The 19,765-nt window shown below is 37.0% G+C and overlaps 1 protein-coding gene and 1 non-coding gene across 3 annotated transcripts in view; one reads left to right on the top strand and one right to left on the bottom strand.

Annotated features, from left to right (window-relative positions):
- The first annotated feature begins 12 nt into the window (after positions 1-12).
- Positions 13-19,765, top strand: part of NHLRC2 (NHL repeat containing 2) — a 66,811-nt gene continuing 47,058 nt past the window's right edge. Inside the window, exons 1-4 of one of the 2 annotated variants that reach the window (XM_019940037.3) lie at positions 13-353; positions 3,263-3,415; positions 15,640-16,095; positions 18,562-18,683. In XM_019940037.3, coding sequence (XP_019795596.1) covers positions 176-353; positions 3,263-3,415; positions 15,640-16,095; positions 18,562-18,683 — 909 coding nt within the window. In that variant the 5' untranslated portion in view covers positions 13-175. The remainder of the gene's footprint in view (positions 354-3,262; positions 3,416-15,639; positions 16,096-18,561; positions 18,684-19,765) is intronic. The other variant, XM_073793955.1, reaches the window with a different exon arrangement.
- TRNAG-UCC (transfer RNA glycine (anticodon UCC)) lies at positions 10,648-10,720 on the bottom strand. Its single transcript has one exon. It is a non-coding gene; the product is annotated as a tRNA-Gly (tRNA).

Below are 19,765 nucleotides of genomic sequence, written 5' to 3'. Positions count from 1 at the left end.
GAATTGCGTCAATTTGTACTTTAGCGTTTGAAAAAAGTGCTGTGAGCGTGGAGTGGGGCTGGTGGAGAGTGAGGCGAATGTGCGGTTTTGAAACCAGAGGACCGTAAGTCCCTCTCCCTCCAAACGAGACCGTCCCGCGGGCTCTGCGGCCGCCTCTGGACCGTCCGGAGAGAACATGGCGGCGCCCGGAGCCCGGAGCTGCAGCCTCTCGGGCCTGCTCCCGGCTCAGACCTCGCTGGAGTACGCTCTGCTCGATGCCGTCACCCAGGAGGAGAAGGACAGCCTGGTCTACCAGTATCTGCAGAAGGTGGACGGCTGGGAGCAGGACTTGTCAGTGCCCGAGTTTCCGGAAGGTGAGGGGCTGGCTTCGGGGTGGGGACCCCTCCCGGAACCTCCCCTTCCTCGGGGACGGCGCCCTCCCCTGAAGCGGTGGGCGAGGCGTGGTTCTGCGGCCGCGCCGGGCAGAGGCGCTTCGCCCAGCCGAGCCTCTGTCCCCAGGCGGCGGCGGCGGCGGCGGCGGCGCGGGGGTTTGTGGAGGGCGGGCACATGCATCTTTGTCTCTGTTTCCTCCCTATCTGCCCGGGCCGTGTGTTAACTCAATAGACTTTCCCTGACTGTTTCGTGACCCCTGTTGGCAGTGATTCCAGTGTCCGTGCCCATTCAGTCTGGTTGCCCAGCATCGTCATCGTCTTTGTGCATCATCCTAGCTTCCATTTATTGATCACTTCTTATGGGCCACACACAGCCCTAAACACAAGGGTATTATCTTATTTAATCCTCTCTGCAAACCATTTGAGGTGCTCTTCTTAACCCTATTTTATAGTTGGGAAACTGAGGCCCGGGGACAGGGAGGTTAAGTCGTCTGCCGAGGGCCTCACAACTGAGAACGACTAGAGTTGGATTATACAGACACCCCCCCCCCGCACTCCCCCGCACTGCATCGGCCGGTTTCTTAACTGTGTCACTCTTCCGTTCAAAGTCGTGAACCTTGTAATTTTAAAAATCTGAATCAATTATGGCCAGTTTCCAGGTTTGAATCCTGGCTCTGTGAATGTTTGGAGCACGAGGGAACTGATAGTCCCAGCAGTGCTGTTTGTGAAGCTCATCTTGCTATGATAAATGAAACCGAACTTTACCTTCTTTGGTTGGGACTGGCATTGTTTTGACTGCTGGTGGTGGCGTGCCTCCTGGCATGACACTGAAACCACATGTATAGTTAATTGGTTCGATGTGGCAGGGTTCAGTATCTCATGGGAGGTCTATTGGAACCTTGCCTCTGACGACAGCCTCGTCTTTCGAAGCCTTTTGCTCTCGCCTTCATACGTGCTTACTTTATGTTATTAATCCTATACTGGACTTGAATTATTGTGGAATTCTATCAAAAGAATTGGGTGCATTAGTGCTTATCCCATCAAAGAAACTTTAAAAGTTTATATAGATGAATGTGTATTTTTTTTTAAAGTCTGTAAGAAGTTAGTTATATATCGTACCCTGTCGTAAAATGGGCATGCCAGCAGCTAGGATTTGGGCCAGTGTTTTTATTTTCTTGTTTGTATCTACGATGAGTGTATTTTATTACTGTGAGCTTTGATCTTTGTGACTCATACGTAATACAACAAAATATTCAGGCTTCATATTTGACACAAATTTTCTGCTGGACCTGATTATTGAGAACAGAATACTAGATGTGAGTTTTTTCTTGGTTTCTTTATCAGTTACTGTAATCAGGAAGTCATAAACATAACTCAGAAACACTGTGCTTTGTTAATTTCTTCAAAGAAACATGTTTTATGAGAAGCTGTGTGGTATAATGGATGGATTCAGACAGATCCAGAATTAAATCCCAGTTATTCCATTTGTCAGTTGCATGATTTTGAGCAAGTTAGTTGACTTTGCCAAGCCTTACTTTTCTCACTTATAAAATGGAAGCAATTATTTACCTTTCAGGTTTATTATGCAGACTATATGGTGTATCTAAAGTTCTTACTTCGTAGGGGAGCTCAGTAAATGTCATTATTAGCAGCTTTTAAAGTTATATTCATTGTTATTATTGTTATTATAAAGTGAATTATTAAGTCTGGTAAGCACCTAGCACAGTAAGTGACATGTAATTATACTTTCCCTGCCTCTCCAATCTAAGTCACTTGACTATTTACAGAAAATAAATTTGAGACAAATTCATAAATATTTTAAAATTAGGATTTGAAATATACATAATTACTTTGAAGTTTTATAGGGTCACTTGATCTGGCATACTATTAAAACTTTATCAAAATGGATATTTAAGACCTCACTGTACCCTAAACCTCACTAGGTGTGACTAATTGGCAGAAATATTAGTTTGATTTGCAGACTTTTTTTTTTTTAGAATTTTGTTTTAATTGAGTGACTTCAGTTGCTGTTATTAGTTGTTAGCTGTTATTATTCATTTGTTCCACCCAGCTTTGGCTTTCAGTTTCTATAAAATATTTCCAAATACCTGCTTCAAGTTATAATTAATACTTTTAGTAGCTGCATTTATTTACTTATAAGCAACTAACTCATTATCTTTGTTTCCTTAAATTGGTTAAACAGAGATGCTGTACTTTTAATCTACTTTTGTTTAACAAAATTTTTCTTCATAGTGCATAGTTAAAATTGTAAATCATGGTCAAGTAATTATAAATTCTAATTTACAAAAGCACAGATTAATGAGATTCTGTTTTTCTTTGGAGGGAAGGGAACATGCTCTTCTTCAATATTAATGTTGCTTCCATGAAATCTATAATAATAGCAGTGTGTTTTGCTTAACTTTGCATTTAAAATATTTTGTATTTAAGGTCTTATTCAAATCCAGAGCATTTCAGCTCTTTTATGAAATTGGCTTAGGTATTTTGTATGTTTATCCTTATATTTTAACACTGTTTCTTGATATTTATTCTTAAGGTTGACCTTCATTCTCAGTAGCCCATTTGTACCTAATCATGTACTTAAGTCCTTTTAATATTTGATATTTCCTCTTATTTTTACCTAAATATGTTAATCTTACTTCCTTTCACACACAGACTAATATGCCATTTCTGAAAGAATTTAGTAGCTTTTTCTTACTATATCTGCAGACTGTCTCATAGCAGTAGCTTTCTCATCTTCTGCCTCCCCACTCCCTTCCTGCCTTGCCAGTCCCTTCCTTAGAAATAATAATTGTTCACATTTTAATAGAAAGTTTTAAGTAAATTATCTTGATCATTTCCTTTAATTATTTTTTATTTTGTGTAAATTTCAGGATTAGAATGGCTGAACACAGAAGAATCTATTTCTGTCTACAAGGATCTATGTGGAAAAGTGGTTGTCCTTGATTTCTTCACCTACTGCTGCATAAACTGTATTCACCTGTTGCCTGATCTTCATGCATTAGAGCACACATACTCTGATAAAGGTATCTGCCCTTTAAATTGGTTTCTAACAGTCTGTCCTGGCATAGTCACTGGAAGAGTAGCTGACTCATTTTGCTCATAGGAGAATGAAACATTTGGCAAGACTTCAGTGATTCTAAAGTAATTTCTAATCTATGAATTAAGGACTCCATGTACCTTTTCATGAAGAGTTAAGCTTAGTGATGATGGTTTGCCTTCCTAAAGAACCAGCATTTAGTCTATGGTCTTTCTTTAAAGATAGGACATAGTTTACTTTTTTCATGATCCAAGTATTTTAAAAAGGTCATTTTGTATACCTGGACTTACCTAAATTTGTTCTATGAGAAAAAGAAAAAATGAAATGTGTGACTAATTTTATATTCTTCTTGTTGTGATAAAAAGGTTTAAAGTTCTTATTAGGAAATATGAATAAGCTTCCTTTAATTTCAAATGACATAAACTACTACCTGTGCTAATATTTTGGAAGGCAAAATATTAGATACTTTTTCTTTGACCCTGCTTTATTTAAAAATTATTTATAAAGGTTAATGTTTTCCAAAGCACACTAGGAAATCCTTTTTTATGGTATTACAAATTCTGAAAATGTAAGAGGTTATACTTAGTATTTTCTTTAGAACTTTGACATTTTTTCAGATTTTTTCTTGTTTACTTCTTTTTAAAAAGAGAGCATATGGGATAAATGAAACTAATTAAAGGTTCCATTTAATTAGGCTTAAATTAATTGAAGCTGTCCTCTTTGCAGTGACTAAAAAGAAGAGGGGGTTACTGATCTTGTGAGAGTAAAGATGAGAATAGAGTATACATGTACAAAAATGAAGGATTTCTTGAAACTTAGTTTAAAAAAAGGAGTGTTGGATAAAACCTTCAGTGCAGGTGAAACTTCAGATGCTTTTAAATTGTAACGGGCTGTATCTTGGAATTGCCTATGGGTGAGATTTACCAAGAACTCAAATATTCCCAATCGCTAAACCATGTTTTCAAAAATTCATCTATATTTAAGAAACATGAGTATTTCATTATCTCCTAGGTTTTGGATACTTATGTGTCTTGTTCAAATCCATGTAATAAATACATTTATTGAGTATTATGTGCAGGGTACTCTAACTGCTGGGGAAATACGTAACAAAGCTGAATTAAAGCATTATGGAACATGGGGAAAGGACTAACTCGCTTTGCCTGGAAGCTTTGGAAAATATTTCTCAAAAGAAGGAGACAATTAAGCTGGAACTTGAAAAATGAGCAGGAGTGCAGCTGAAAATGAAAATGGGGCAGGAGGGACACTCCTGGCTGAGGAAGTGACAGGTAAACAAGGAGGGGAAGCACAGAGGAGTAGGTTTGGAGAGTGGTAAATAGTGGGGAGGAAGGCAGATTAGGTTCAGGCTTGCGTTACGAAGGGCTTTGTATAACGTTCTTAATAGTTAATGGACTTTTTCATCTACTGAAAGTACAGAGATATTCAAGGTTGTTTTTGATTTACTTGTTTAAGAGGAGGATGACAGTACGATTTGTGTTTCAGAATGGCACTTACAGACTGGGTTAAAAATCCCAAAGTTAACCATTTCCTACTTAAGATCACCCCTAATGGACTGTTTAACTTAATTGGTTAACCCCATACCTGAAGCAAATTCAGTGGCTTCTTAGAATGGATCCTTAACAATCTCTTTACCAGTTTACTGAAAATACTTTTATAACACATTGTGACAAAAAATAATAACTATTTTTATATATAAATACACTTCTGAAAAGTAAAATACTTTGTAAGTGGTTTCAACATTGTAATTTCAAAGAAACATTACTTCATTATGCTGCTGTATGAAAATGCTGGTAACTTAGAAATAAAAGATTTTTGTATTGCTTAGAAGATAAGTTCAGTTCATATTCACAAAAGCAGGCATACCTAGAGATTATCATATGAAAGTTCAGTAGGCTGTCACTAAATTTGCTTTCTTGTTGCTGTCTTTTTTTTTTTAATTTTTATTGGAGTATATAGTTGATTTACAATGTTGTGTTAGTTTCAGGTGTACAGCAAAGTGAATGAGTTATATATATGTATATATCCATTCTTTTTCAGATTCTTTTCTCATATAGGTTATTACAGAATATTGAGTAGAGTTCCCTGTGCTATACAGTAGTTCCTTGTTAGTTATCTATTTTATGTATAGTAGTATGTATGTGTTAATTGCAATCTCCTAATTTATCATGATGCTGTGTCTTATTTCATTACTATCTGATGTTTCTGAATTTATCTTCAGCAATCCTATTTATGTTCTTGAAGAGACATTAAGCAGCCTGTTTCTATTCCATGAAATATTCAGTTCATTTTATCAGTAATCTGGAAATGCTCAGCTGCGTGAGGAAGTGCATTTTAATTCAAAAACACTCTGAAAGAAGCCTGCTTTAATACTCAGTCTCCTTCCTCTGTAAACAGCTTTTAAAGTCTGGTTTGTAATGGTGACCAGTATCACTTTCACAATAGTGTAAAAGAAATTATAAATGCCAAAGATCTAAAGCAAAAGTAAAAAGATACTTAATAGTAATGAATGGTTCTGGTTTCTCCTTGAGGGTTTCTAATTTCTTTTACCTGTTTATGCTGGATACATTAATGATATATAATACCCAAATTTAGCACAATGGCTATCATCTAAGGAAAAGCACTTGTTTTTGTTTTTTGCGGTACGCGGGCCTCTCACTGTTGTGGCCTCTCCCGTTGCGGAGCACAGGCTCCGGACTCGCAGGCTCAGCGGCCATGGCTCACGGGCCCAGCCGCTCCGCAGCATGTGGGATCTTCCCGGACCGGGGCACGAACCCGTGTCCCCTGCATCGGCAGGCAGACTCTCAACCACTGCGCCACCAGGGAAGCCCTGAAAAGGACTTGTTTTATAAGAAAACATCTAGTAGGAAAAGTTGGCATATTTTAAAATGTGTTTGCTAGGTGAATGTTAATATATAATTAAATCAGACTTTAAAAACCTAAATGCCATAACACTGCTGAGTAAACGCTGGTATTCTCGTTATGTGGTATATGCTGTTTTTCACTTTATTAAAAATTAGAAGAATGTATTTCTAATTTATAGGGAAACTATACCTTTTAATGAGTCAATATACAGTTTTACTCTGTGTCAGAGTTCCCAAAACCACCCCCAGGTCAATAATTCTTTAGGAGGACTCACAGGATTCAGCATGTAGCTGTACTCATGGCTATAATTTATTACAACAAAAGGACACGAAGCAGAATCAGCCAAGGGAAAAAACGCCTGGGGCTGAATCCAGGGGAGGCCAGGAGCAAGCCGAGTCCTCTCTGGGTGGAGTCGCGTAGGAGGTGCTTAATTCCCCCAGCAAAGAGTTGTTACAGCGAGTTTGGATGTTGCCAACCAGGGAAGCTCACTAGAGACAGCACCCAGCACTTTAGGCCTTGTGAGCTACTCTCATCAGTTCTGGGAATGATGGGAACGCTTCCGAAATACAGGCAAGGACCAGCCCTGTAAGCAGGTCTTTGAAAGAATAGTAGTGGGGCCTGCTATGTTAACTCTTTTCTGTACACACTTCACACTTCCTTTCTGCAGCACCCCATATACTGATTATTCTTTGTTCTTAAATAAAGTATGATGAAAATATTGGCTGATTTATGGCAAACTTTCAGTGTTTAATGTAGACACAGGGAAATGTCAGTTTTTGAAATTTAAAAAAGATTCACATATGTTTCTCATCTCTGCTTTAATGTAGTGTTTGGGTGATTTTTGATTTATTTATTTATTTATTTTTTTTTGCGGTACGCGGGCCTCTCACTGTTGTGGCCTCTCCCGTTGCGGATCACAGGCTCCGGACGCGCAGGCCTAGCGGCCATGGCTCACAGGCCCAGCCGCTCCGCGGCATGTGGGATCCTCCCGGACCGGGGCACGAACCCGCGTCCCCTGCATCGGCAGGCGGACTCTCAACCACTGCGCCACCAGGGAAGCCCCCGATTTTTTTACTTCATGTTTCCATCTCTCCACATCCTTCTTCCCTTCCCTCCCCTCGGGGTATTCTAGCCTCTGTGACCTGCCTTCATCTTTTCTTGCCTAGTAAAGTCATGCTCGTCTTTTAGATCTCAAAATGCCTCAATTTACAGGTTTTGTAACATCTAAAACTCCTTAAATATTTTTAGTTTTTGCATTGAACTAAGTTATTATACTGCCTGTGATTAAACTGTACTGTTTGCTATATACTATATTTAAATGTTATATATTACTATGCATAATTGTATTTATATGTCTATTCGTTTCTGAAAAATAAGACCTTTGGAGTTAGTTCCCTGACCAGGGATCGAACCCATGCCCCCTGCAGTGGAATCACGGAGTCCTAACCCCTGGACTGCCAGGGAATTCCCTGAAGTTTCTTCAATGATTTTAAAAGGTTATTTTATTACTAATATTTTAGAAGCAGCTATTCTTTTTATTTGGTTTTACCTTTTCTCTTTCCCTTTCTTTTTCCTCTCCCTCTCGACTCTCTTTCTTCCTTTTCTTCTTTCCATGTTTTATTTTAAATGTAGTAGTTTTGATCCATGTGTTGGCAAAAGATCCATGAAGGGAAGAATCTTTTACATCCTGTTTTTTATTCTGTATGATTAATAGAACAAGCAAAATATTTTAAGAAAAATTTCTGTACACTTTAAGGTTGTTGACACTGAAAAAATGAGATGCATAGCTATTTGGCAGTTGTCCTTGTATGTAGATCAATATAGATATTCTATTTAGACAATACGATGTGGTTTATATATTGTACAAATATGTTTCTTCAGTATTTATGTCCTGTCCATTCATTTCCTATTATGTATGAGACACTATGCTGGTAAATAATAAAATAGTGTATGATCCCTAAATAATTAATAGGAATTACAGTGTAACAAGGGGAAAACTTACAATCAAATAACCACACAAATATTTTTATAATTTCTGATTAGTGCTAAGAAGGAAAATTACAGGGCTTCCCTGGTGGCGCAGTGGTTGAGAGTCTGCCTGCCGATGCAGAGGACACGGGTTCGTGCCCCGGTCCGGGAAGATCCCACATGCCGTGGAGCGCCTGGGCCTGTGAGCCATGGCTGCTGAGCCTGCGCGTCTGGAGCCTGTGCTCCGCAACGGGAGAGGCCGCAGCAGTGAGAGGTCCGCGTACCGACAAAAAAAAAAAAAAGAAGAAAATTACAGACTGCTATGAAAACAAATATTGAGGTTTACTCTAATCTGGAAGAATTAAAGAAAGCTTTTTTAAGAGTAAAAATTGAGCTGAGATCTAAAAGACAGGAATGACTTTACTAGGTGAGAAGGTTCCAGGCAGAGAGACACTATGTGTCAAGGCTTTAAAGCAAGAGGAATAATGATATTCTGGACGAACTAAGAAAGTCCTGGTCGCTACAGTACCCTGAGGGAGGGGAAGAAGAGTGGAAAAAGATGCTGGAGAGGTGAGATGTGATTTTTGCATGTGGTTTTCCATTGGGAAAGCCTAGGAAGGATTTTCTGCCAGAGGGTGATGTGATCAGATTTGTGTTTTTTAAAGATCAGTTCATCTCCTGGGTGGGCAACTAATTAGTGGACAAGAAATGGATTGATGACAAGGCTGTCGTGCTCCCTGTGAGATATGATAATAGCTTAGCCCGTTATAGCTGTTAAGATCAATAGGACTCAGTCATGGATTAACTATGGGTGATGAGAGAGGGCTGGTTGGTTATCACAGAGATATCCTAGGTAGGTTTCTGGCTTGTGTAATTGGAAAGACGGTGGTGCCATTTGGTGACAGGAAACGCTGTAGAAAGGACGTTTGGAGGGGAAGTTCGTGAGTTTAGTTTGAAGTATCTTTGAGACTTGCACTTCATTCTCCATCTGACTTCCATTGCTTTTAAGAAAAAGATCTCAATCCTTATTATGACTTACGAGACTGACCCTATCTGTATGTTTATTCTTGTTTTGTCCCATGCTCCCCTTTGTTCTCTGTGTTTAGTCACTTACCTTCTTCAATCTCTGTCTTGCCCCACTTTTCAATGTGTTGTTTTCTCTCCCTGAAATCTCCTCTGTTGCTCTCTTCACATAGTTAACATCTTCTCATCATTTAGATCTCACCTCAGTCATCACTTTTTCAAAGAAGTGTTGGGATATATTGACCAAAGGAAAAAAATACATTTTTTGAAGTAATAAGGTATATATTGTGTATATATATTATATATATAAAATATATTTGGACTCAACTCATGGTTTCTTTTTAAATTTGTTATTATAAATCATCAATCATTTGTTGTGATTTTCAAATTTTCTGTATTTGACTAATGGGATCCCCTTCAAGCTATCACCTGTGTCCTTCTGACATGTCCTTATCATTCTCTGAGCGCTTCTTTACTTGTCACAACAAAATATTTCCGGGTTCATCTTCTGCTTTCCCAGCCCCATCTCTGAGTCAGCCTCTTCTCCAAGGAGCTCTCATTCCTTTTAGTATTGAACATTGGGAATGGTTTTGAGAAACCAGGATCCGGGCACTAGACGTGTTTGTTGCTGTTGAGGTGTCTTTGCTTCCAGTCCCTCTCAACTAATTTAAAAATTACTTAAACTAGTCCCTCTCACCCCCCGTGAGGTTATGTTATTCATTTGAAATGTAGCTAGATTCATTTGTTTCTGTTTGTACTTTTAGGCCCCCTTTCTCCATTTCTGTTGATTTTGTTTTCGAGTATGCAAAATTATAACATGGTCTGAAAGTCAGAACTATGCAGAAAGTATAGATCCATCCACCCATTTCTTCTGCCTATTCCTACGTTCTCATTCTTTCCGTCCCATTCTTTTTCTTTTTTAAAATTTCTTCTTTTTTTAACATAAAAACTGACATACTATTGACATTTTTGTGCACTTCACTTCTATCATGTGACATTTTTCCTGGTAGTCACTCCATATCAGTTTATAAAGAACTCCTGGTTAGTTTTAGTAGCTGCATAGTACTTTGTGTGTACCATAATTTATTCAGCCACTCTCCTATCCTGTGTATTGGCCCTTACTTTGTTTATAATATTAAACTAACAGTGAATAATCTTGCAGATACATTTTTGTACTGCTGGTAGTATATCTTAAGGGTAAATTCCTAGAAGTGGGATTGCTGGGTCAAAGTAAAATGTATATACAATTTTGTTAGATGTTGCCATGTTCCGTACCAGGAGGACTGTACCAGTTTGCATTCTTTTTTTTTTTTTTTCGGCCACACCACACAGCTTTCGGGATCTTAGTTCCCTGACCAGGGATCAAACCTGGGCCCCCTGCAGTGGAAGTGCAGAGTCCTAACCACTGGACTGCCAGGGAATTCCCTCAGTTTGCATTCTTACTAACAGTGTATGGTGTCTCTTTCCCCGTTGCCGCTCCAGTAAAATGTGTTGACATATTTTTACTGGTTTAGTATATGAGAAATGGTATCTCGGTGTAGTTTTAAATTGCATTTTAGAGTGGAGTTGAACAAGTCTTTTCATGTTTATGGCTATTTATTGTAAATGGGGTTTTGTTTACCATTATATCCTCCAAAACTGGGTATTATGTAGGTATATAAAGTCTATTGATTTCTGTGTGTTAATTTTATATTCCACAACTTCCTGAATCTTTTATTATTTGGGTTAGTTTTGTAATTGCTTCTGTGGAGTTTCCCTAACATACTATCATATTATCTGCAAAGAAAATTTCCAGTTCTTACGCCTATAACTGATTTCTCTTGTCTGATTTTGTTGTCTACTATCACCCTTCCTACTCATTGTTAAATAGTAGTGGAAGCAGTGGACATCTCTGCCTTGTTCCTTATCTTACTGGAAAACTTCTAGTTCTTCTCCATTAAGTTAGAGGCTGGTTTTAGGACTCACTTATATTTATTTACTCAATTAACAAATTATCAAAGTACAAAATTACTTTAAATTATATCTCAGTAAACCTGATGTTAAAAACAAAAATCTATCTCTGCTACTTCTGGGTTTGGAGGAGAATGGTGGCTACCTAATTTTGAATCTCCCCATGTCCCTTTCGCCCGCTCCCCAAACATAAAAACAACAGGGAGAGTAAATAGAACCACACTTGATCCTACCTTCAGCAATACTAGGAGACAGAGAATATCATGGCCTTCAAATTACCTGTAAGTTGTGAAATGAACTTACTTCCATTAAAGATCCTGCTGCTACTAGCCAGCAGGTGCTGAGAACAGAAATGGGGGAGGCTTAAAAGACTCCATGAAAAAAAGAAAGTGGTTCAGAGGACTTAGGCAAAGCACAAAAAGAGTAATCCCCTTACCTGCAGAAAGAGAAACTCCAACACTAAGTGCAAAATACTGAACACAGGTTTGGATATACTAGAACATAGTACTAGCTCTTGAAAGAGTGTGGGACTGGGAACAGAAGCCTCAGAGAAGCATCGCTTCTGGAAGAGAATCAGATATGTAGAGGTGTGTGTAGTTTCCCTTGGAGATAGTCTACTGAAGGGAACGAAGAAGATAAGAGGGAAGAGTTAAGGATGCTGCAGAAACAAAAGAATATACACATCAACTCCTTCTTCCAACGGCGCTCTCTGAAAAGAGACTGCACAGAAAAGGGGGACTGTCAGAAGAGGGCACTCTCAAACTAGGAGCTCTGTCCAAAAACTGATTAGGATTATTAAAAAGCAGATCACATCCATATAAAACTGTAAAAAGCTGAAAATGTGATTCAAAGTTGAAATGCTGTTGAAAATTCTCACTTAATCAAAAAGTTGACAGAAACTATAACACAGTCCTCCATACTGAATGACATATTCTCTAAAAGTATTTAGGAATAATGAAAAAGCTTGAATCAGAAATTTAAAAACTAAAAACAGAAATGGACGCGCCCCCCCACCCCCGCAAAACAAAAGAAGAAATGAGTGTTGATTGAACCAGAAAAGAAATAGAAGAAAAAAGTCCGAATAATATTAGAGATGAAGACTAAATTACAGGGTGTCCAAGGGGTAATAAATTCATGTAAAAATGTTATAAGGGGCATTGAGCTAAAGCAGGGATATAAAAACAGACTTAGAGACTGAAAACGAGCTTAAAAAAAAAAGAAGTAGTAAAAAGGGTTAGAGAGGAAATGATTGAATTGGAAGACTAGGAGAAGAGGTCCAACATAAGACTACTTTGGAGACTGGAGAAGAAAATCAAAACAACTGACCAGAACTAATATCTAAAATTAGAATCCAAGAAGACATTCCAGAAATAAAAGGAACCTTAAATCTACATATTGAAAGGGCCTACTAGATACCAGGGAAAATACCCAGAACAGCCTAAGAAGTATCCTAGTAAAACTATTACACTTTAAAGATGTTTAAAAAAAAAGTCCTCAGGGCCTCTAGGAAAAGATGACTTTGAAAGACATGTAAATTAGACTGGACAGACTTTTCACAAATAACATACAAAGCAAGGTAACAGTGAAGCAACGTTTCTAAGAATCTTAAGGAGGTACAAACCAAGGATTTTATATCTAAGCAGCTGCCTTTCAAGAATCAATCAAGGTTATAGAAAGTTTTTTTTAATTTGTTTTAATAAATTTATTTTGTATTTTTTGGCTGCGTCGGGTCTTCGTTGCTGCGAGCAGGCTTTCTCTAGTTGGCGCGAGCGGTGGCTTCTCTTGTTGCGGAGCACGGGCTGTAGGCACTCAGGCTTCAGTAGTTGTGGCACATGGGCTCAGTAGTTGTGGCTTGCGGGCTGTAGAGCGCAGGCTCAGTAGTTGTGGTGCACGGGCTTAGTTGCTTTGTGGCATGTGGGATCCTCGTGGACCACGGCTCGAACCCGTGTCGCCTGCATTGGCAGGCAGATTCTTAACCATTGTACCACCAGGGAAGTCCTAGAAAGACGGTTCTGAATGTCCAAGAACTCAGAGAATACTGTGCCCATGTGCCCTTTCTGGTGAATCTACTTGAGGGAGATTCTAACCAGGTATGACTAAGGAAACTCCGGACGGATGAATGAAGACTTCATACATGTATTTGTAGAGCTGTGACCAACGAGGATGAGGCGTTTTGGTGAATCAGGCAGAGTTTGATCAGGGGAGAAGGACCACTAGGAGTAAGGAGAAGTAATAAGGATTTGTTAACGGCACTTGACTTTATGTAATTGTGGGAGCTGGTTAACTAGTCTACATGTATATAGCTGTTGCTTCTGTGTCTGATGCCTCAATTTGAAGTCAGAAGTTCAGGCAGTTGGAAAGGAAAGATGGATAAGAAGTAGGGGAGATCAAGGGTAAACTACAACCTGCACGCATGAACTGGAACCCGTAAGGATGAACTGGAACCTATGTAAGCTTCCAATTTAAATAATGAGGTGACCAGAAAAATAAGTTTGTTCCCCTCATCAGGAGCTAAAAACTTGCCTGGCCCAAGAGTTGCAAGAGCTGAGGGAGGAGATCTGGCAGGAGCTGGTGCAGCTGCCGGGGCCCAGCTGCTACCCCACAACCACTGAGGTGAGCCAGTAGATGAGCTACAGAGTGTGTAAACTGCAGTAGCACCTGGTGCCCTGCACTAGTCTTCCAACAAGAGAGGATATGGCTGCTGCTGCCCTTAACACCTTCCAGTTCTCTCACATAATATCTTGTGGTCCAGGATAACCCAGAGCTAGGCAGGGAATAGAATACTGGAAAACAATTCCAACTTAGCTAAATCTATAAATCCATCACCCAAGAGTAGAAGAATAATATAAAATCATATATTCTGACAAAATTAGAAAGAATGCAACTAAAGAAAGATGGAAAGAAAAAGGAGAGAGGGGAAACAGAAGACTATTGATTATTGTATAGGTAATAAGTGGTAAAGGATGCCATTTAAAAATGATAGGTCAGATAGCAAAAGGTTATAAAAAATGGGGATTAATACTTTTATAATATGATTAAAAAGTATTAATAGAAAGTAACCACTGGAACAAAAATAGAAAACTTTTGTTTTTTTTAAGAAAACTTTTAAAATAGAAATAAGTTGCTTCCTTTATTGCTTGGTACATGGATATTCCTAATTGTTTTATCTTTGTTGTGAATGCTTTTCACATTAAAACGTTTCTTCCTTTGCCCTGTTTAAATGCTTTGGGGCTTGAAATCTACCTTGTTGGGTAGATCCTACCTACCAGGATCACACCCTTATGTTCCTGTCGCTTTCACTTGCCCACGTATCTTTGTGCATATCTTTATTTTTAGCTTTTCTGATCCAAATCATTTTAGTAGGTGAGTTAAACCCATTCACATTTATTTATAAGTAGTGTTATGTATAGTTATTGTGTTATTTTGTGTATTAGGTTTTATTTGCTGTTTCTCAACATGATGTGCTTTTTTGCTATTTTACTTATTTCTTTTGATATGTAGGAAGTGTTGTATTTCTCTTTTATTGGTTATCTTTGTACTTATAACTTTAAAAAATAATAATAATGAACATTTGTTGAAGTTTTACAGTAAACTAGGTACTATGCTAAATGTCTTATACAGATTTATCTTTTTAAATCTTCAAAACTGACCTATGAGGCAATTCCTGTTATTTTCCCATTTTACAAATAAGAAAACTGATGCACAGAGAGATTAAGTAACATGCCCGAGGTAACATGTTACTTGGTAATCAATGCTGAGTTTTTCTCTGAATCCAGCCTAACACTTCATACTTTTTTTTTCTATATTATTTTCTTGATATACTGTATTGATTAGATAGAAGAAATATGTTGTTTTTAGTTTTCAGCAGGTCTGCTGTCTACAACAAGGTTTGTTTTAAGAACTATACAATAGGAATTTTAAATAAAGACCTTATGGAAACATCTTGCTTATATTCATTATGTTAATCTATAATAGAGTTAGGTCAGAAAAATTTAAGAGGATAATGTGATAATAAATACCAACAAAAAGCAATCATAGTCACTGTGAATTTCAAAGGGGATTAAAACAGGTGGAAAAAAGTTATAAAATTTCAACATCTTCTAAGAAAATAGAGAATATTATTTTAAAGCTTTATCTAGATAAAGGACACAGGGTTTTAAACTTAAAATAGCTGCATGGTTTTGATCATATGTGTTTGAATTTAGATTTAAATGTTAATTTTTTATTCATGAGTGTAAACGCAGTTGAAGATACTAATTTAGTTCTATGTTTCCTCTTTTTTAATCTCTGACTGTTTATATTTATATATGACCCAAAACCTAATATGTGGATGGTGATATTCAAACTTTAATACTTCATAATGTTCAACGTATAACTTTTCCCGTTTAGATGGTCTTCTGATTGTTGGTGTTCACTCGGCTAAGTTTCCAAATGAAAAAGTCCTGGATAACGTTAAGAGTGCTATTCTTCGATACAACATCACCCACCCTGTGGTTAATGATGCAGATGCCAGCCTTTGGCAAGAACTAGAAGTTTCCTGCTGGCCAACTCTGATCATACTTGGACCCCGTGGAAACATGTTGTTTTCTTTGATTGGAGAAGGACATAGAGAGAAATTATTTTTATATACTTCAATAGCTTTAAAATATTACAAAGACAGGGGACAGATCAGAGATAATAAAATTGGAATAAAACTCTATAAAGATTCTTTGCCACCTTCACCATTGCTGTTTCCTGGCAAAGTAACAGTAGACCATGTTTCTAATAGATTGGTAATAGCAGACACTGGACATCATAGAATTTTGGTCGTCTGGAGGAATGGACAAATTCAGTACAGCATTGGAGGTAAAGTTTGCTAATCATGTTATATAATGTATTTTACATTATACATGTAAAAAACTAGTTCAAGGAAATGCATTAAAATTGAAATTTATAAATAAGAACTAATTGTAGAAGGGCAATATACACTGATTTTAACTTCATCAGAAATTATTTTGTTAATTGTGTCTGAATTAATCTCTTCTCACTCCCTCAAAAACAAACAAAACTACCCAAAAAAAACTCCATTAAGATCAAAAGGAGGAAATCTTTTGTGTAATTTTCAAGTATATTCATATGTCCCATCTTGTTTTTTCAAAAAACTGCCACAGTATTGTATCTTATGAAAGTATTATATACATTTTAGATTTCAGGCATTTTAAATGGAAGTATTTCACTTTCCATCAAAATATAGCCATATATATATATATTTATTTATTTGTTTATGGCTGCGTTGGGTCTTTGTTGCTGCGTGCGGGCTTCCTCTAGTTGCAGCGAGTGGGGGCTACTGTTTGTTGCAGTGCACAGGCTTCTCATTGTGGTGGCTTCTCTTGTTGCAGAGCACGGGCTCTAGGCAAGCAGGCTTCAGTAGTTGTGGCACGCGGGCTGAGTAGTTGTGGCTTGCGGGCTCTAGTGTGCTGGTTCAGTAGTTGTGGCACACGGGCTTAGTTGCTCTCCGGCATGTGGGAGCTTCCCGGACCAGGGCTCGAACCCGTGTCCCCTGCATTGGCAGGCGGATTCTTAACCACTGCGCCACCAGGGAAGTCCCTAGCCATATGTTTTTTAAGACCACAGCAATACCCTAGGAAGTTGAGTCTTAGATTATGAAATAACCTAGGATTTGTATATTATTATACTTTTCTCTCCTTCCATAAGAACTTAAGCATACTTCTGAATCCATTCCATTTGGTTGTAGTGAAATAAAAGTATCATATAGGCATAGATCATTTTCTTTCATATCTCCCTGGTCTTGATCTAAAAAGGGCTCTTATTGACATCTTATATAATTAATAAAATCTGTTAAGTACATTATTAATCCTGCTCACCAGGCTGAACTGACATCTGACAACATAATTAGTCAAAGAGAAAAGTAATTCATCTCTTTGCAATCCTACTTTGGTCACACGTGCAGTGTAAGTACATAAAGTAGGGATCTCAACATTCCTGATGCAAATAAACTAATAAATAAACTAGAAAATAAACTAATTGTTTCCTAAGTCCTGTGAGGCTATTCTTAGTATGCCAAGGTATCATTCCCTTAGCTCTTGAATTCATTTGTTTCTTATTTGTTGTTTCTGTTAGAGTATGTGTGTGTTCTATATTGTTTATTTTGCTTGGGCAACTTGGTATTTTGGTTAATAACAGGAAGTTATGACAGTTGTTACTCAAAAAGCATCTGTTATAGCAAATTACACTTAAATGGTTAAAAGTTTTTAATAGATTTCTAAAATTTTCTAGTTTAGATGGATATTCTCCTTTGTTAAACAGAGGAACCGGCAGCAAGCTACCTTTTCCAAATATGTTTCTAGGAATATTGTTATCTTGTGATAAATTTATAGTTATTCTACAATTTTTAAAAAAGAATTCCGTGGTTAGATACACTCAGGAAATGCTGGTCAGATGTGCTTTAAAAGATTTTTGGTGGTGGTGGTGTCACTGTACTCAGATCTTTTACTCTGCCTAATGTATCTCATGAATATATGAGAGGAGGTTATAGTATACAGTATTTTCCAATCTGAAGTGATCACAGTACTCTCCCTTTTTTTTCCCCAGGGAACTCTCATCACCAACAGTAATAAATAGTATTATTAATAACAGTAATAATAGCAAACAAAAATATGCCTGGCATTATTCTAAGCACTTTACCTGTATTAATTTATTTAGTCCTCACAGTGCTATGAGTTAGGTATATTATTAATTCCATTTTACAAAAGAGAAACTGAGACACACAGAACTTGCCCAGATCATCAGCTAGGAAGAGCTAGGGTTTAAACGAAGTCTGTTAACTTGGGATTCATGGGCTATTAAGAAATGCTTGAATGATCCTCATGATTTAGGAACCCCTTGAAATTCCTGTGACATTTTATGGGCATGTGTATTTTTGTAAGGAAAGGGTTCGTAATTTTCAGTTGTAATCAAAGGAGTTTATCTTCCAAAATTGTTAAAAATCATTCCTCTAGATTGTAAAAGATTTAAGGTATTTTTTAATTCTTTCTAGTCTAGATAATAGGTAATTCAGATGCTTTTTAAAGTAATTTCTTCTGATATCTACTACTAAAGTGTACTAGTAACCATTATCTAGTAAGTCCTGTCATTAGCAAAACTTACTCTTGAGAAAAATAGGTATCTTGGGATACAGTTTAGTTTTTAGGTAGAAGTATCAAGTTATTTATATTAAAATCCCAGCTTTAAATACAAATTTTATTTTTTCGGTGTTAATTTGAGATAACTTTAAGTGGAAAAATTTTGTCTTACAGCTATCTTGTCTTGTAGGACCCAACCCTGGAAGAAAAGATGGAATGTTTTCAGAGTCAACTTTTAACTCACCACAAGGTGTAGCCATAATGGATAATATCATATATGTGGCAGATACAGAAAACCACCTTATAAGAAAGGTAATTTTCCATTTTAAATAAAGTTTTAATCCTTCTAATCAGAAAAACTTATATTTACTTGCTACATAAATATTTGAAGTGAGAGGGTGTTGCTTAAATACTTCAGATCATCCTCATTCAGCTTTGTTCAGAGGTTACTTGCTTTGACTTTATTCTTAGACAAAACACATCAAATCGTTTTCTTAATCCTTTATTTTAAAGTCATGTGCCTAATCACCCAAAAGCTCCTCATTTTGAGGTATTTTCCTAACTACTATTTATAAAGAGATGCTTTGTCCTTTTTCAGTTAAATTTTCTCAAACTTAGAAAGAAAAAAAACATACCACTCCTGCATCCCTTCAGCTCTTATGCTTTGTCTGGGAATACTTATCTGTCAATTAGTCTTAAAATTTATTTTATCTCATTATAAAAGTAATATATGATCTTGTTTTTAAAAAAATGAATTAATATGTAAAGGTAAAAAAGGTCTCCTAGTCATCTATTCAGGCTCTCCAGGGGTAACCAACCATTGTTAAAATTTGTGTCTTCAGAAATTTTCTACTCATGTACGAATAATTTTATATTGAAAGGACTGTCTCTAGAGAATCTTCTTCTTTAAACAAATGGAATCATAATGTACATACATAATTCCTACATTCTTTTTTTAACTTTTTTTTTCCATGTTAGTCATATGACTATGACTGCATAGTATTACCTAGTTATTTTAAACATTTCTTATTGATGAGTATTCTGACTGTAATCTGTTGGTCTTTAAGTTGTTATTTCTGTTTGGAAAATAAGTAAGTTCATCTAACCCATTCTGTCTGAACATATATGTACTATATATTGTACCTAAGTACATTTAGGTACTTCCTTGCTTTTCTCGCTATTTCTCTCTCTTGATATTTTTGCCCATTTATATTATAAAAATTATCAACTAATATATATATAATAGGAAAAAACATATGTAGAACATTTAATAATAACCACTGTAATGTAAATCTCCATGAGGGCATGACATTTGTTTTCTTTACTACTGAAATCCTAAGCACCTAAAACAGTGCCTGGCCCACAGTAGGTGTTTATTAGATATTTGTTGAATT

Source organism: Tursiops truncatus, chromosome 16, assembly GCF_011762595.2.
Source record: "Tursiops truncatus isolate mTurTru1 chromosome 16, mTurTru1.mat.Y, whole genome shotgun sequence".
Classification (NCBI taxonomy): domain Eukaryota; kingdom Metazoa; phylum Chordata; class Mammalia; order Artiodactyla; family Delphinidae; genus Tursiops; species Tursiops truncatus.
Note: the sequence above shows the minus strand (reverse complement) of the source record. Positions and strands in the feature narration are given on the sequence as shown.